The 1,347-nt window shown below is 60.0% G+C and overlaps 1 protein-coding gene across 1 annotated transcript in view; it reads right to left on the bottom strand.

Annotated features, from left to right (window-relative positions):
* Nucleotides 1-64: 64 nt before the first annotated feature.
* The window catches only part of LOC117953956 (zinc finger protein 784-like), a 2,808-nt gene continuing 1,525 nt past the window's right edge, over nt 65-1,347 (bottom strand). The window contains exon 4 of the mRNA XM_034887373.1: nt 65-1,216. Coding sequence (XP_034743264.1) covers nt 411-1,216 — 806 coding nt within the window. The 3' untranslated portion in view covers nt 65-410. The remainder of the gene's footprint in view (nt 1,217-1,347) is intronic.

Raw genomic sequence — 1,347 nt, 5'->3', positions numbered from 1 at the left:
TAAAAGTAGTGATTATTTACATGGAGTCTGGTGGGTTTGGTAATGGTGATGTCGGGGCTGTTTCATGTTAAACTAAAACGATCTTACTCTCTAACTAAAAGCTCTGTCTCTGTAGGAAACCTTTCCATAATGTTTCCAGAACACTTAGACTAATAATCTGATGTGTCAGAGACAAAACCAGAACTTTTAGCGGACGCTGACTGACGCTGGACAAAGACCCAGAGTCATCATCACATCACCGCCTTGCACAGCGATCTCGTTTAATACTGGACCATCAGTCACTTAGATGCAAAAACATGTTAAAACACACCAAAGTCACCCATTTAAATGATTAGAGTAACGGCGGCGAGGTTGTGTTTGATCCCAGGCCGGCGTTCATTAGCATCAGAGCACGTGGTTCAGTGTTTGTGTTAAACGTGAGCGGCGCTCTGCTCGGCCACGTGGTGCTTCCGCTGGTGGATCCTCAGGTTCTGCTTCCCTGCAAACCTCTTCCCGCAGTGCTCGCAGGCGAAGGGCCGCTCCCCGGTGTGGACGCTCTGGTGCGTCTTCAGGTGTCCCGACTGCGTGAAGCGCTTGCCGCACTGGGCGCAGCTGTACGGTCGCTCGCCCGTGTGGACGCGCAAGTGCGTCTCCAGGCTGCGGGAGGACGTGAAGCACTTCGCGCAGTAGCTGCAGACGAAGCGCCGGTCGCCGCAGAACCGGTACCCGCCGAGACCGAGCGCCAGCGGGAAACCCGGGCCGCTCATTTCCGACACTTTGTCCAGCAGCGTGGTCGGGGGAGGGGCGGGCACCATGCTCGGAAGGCTCTGATTGGTCCACGAGGAGCACAGCTCCGTCTCTGTGTTGTAGCGGAGGGACGTCCCAGCAGGCGGCGGGGCGGAGAGGCTTCCTCCGGACCCGAGGGGGGCGGAGAGGCTTCCTCCGGACCCGAGGGGGGCGGGCGTCCTCATCTGGGCCGCGGACGGAGCTTCGCAGTCCGACTCCGAGGCCAAGTCGTACACGCCGTCTGGAGAGCGTCTGTCGGCGCCCGGTGACGCCGTTGCACTGGGAGACTCGTGGCACTGCGGCGGCCCGTCGCTGGTCCGTTCCCACAGCCTCAGGACCGCCACCGAGGAGGGGGTCAGCATCCCGGAGGGGGTCAGCATCCCGGAGGGGGTCAGCATCCCGGAGGGGCCTTCATCCCTGAAGTCTGGATCTGGCAGCCGCTCCGCCGGTCCTTCAGACACACAACCAAGAAACGCAGAGTTTAACCCCCGTGTGGGGGCACCATGAGGACGCCATGAGGACGCCATGAGGCCAACATGAGGGCAACATGAGGCCAACATGGGGACACCATGGGGACACCAT

This window comes from Etheostoma cragini, chromosome 12 (assembly GCF_013103735.1).
Source record: "Etheostoma cragini isolate CJK2018 chromosome 12, CSU_Ecrag_1.0, whole genome shotgun sequence".
Lineage (NCBI taxonomy): Eukaryota > Metazoa > Chordata > Actinopteri > Perciformes > Percidae > Etheostoma > Etheostoma cragini.
This window is presented reverse-complemented; position numbering and strand designations above follow the sequence as displayed.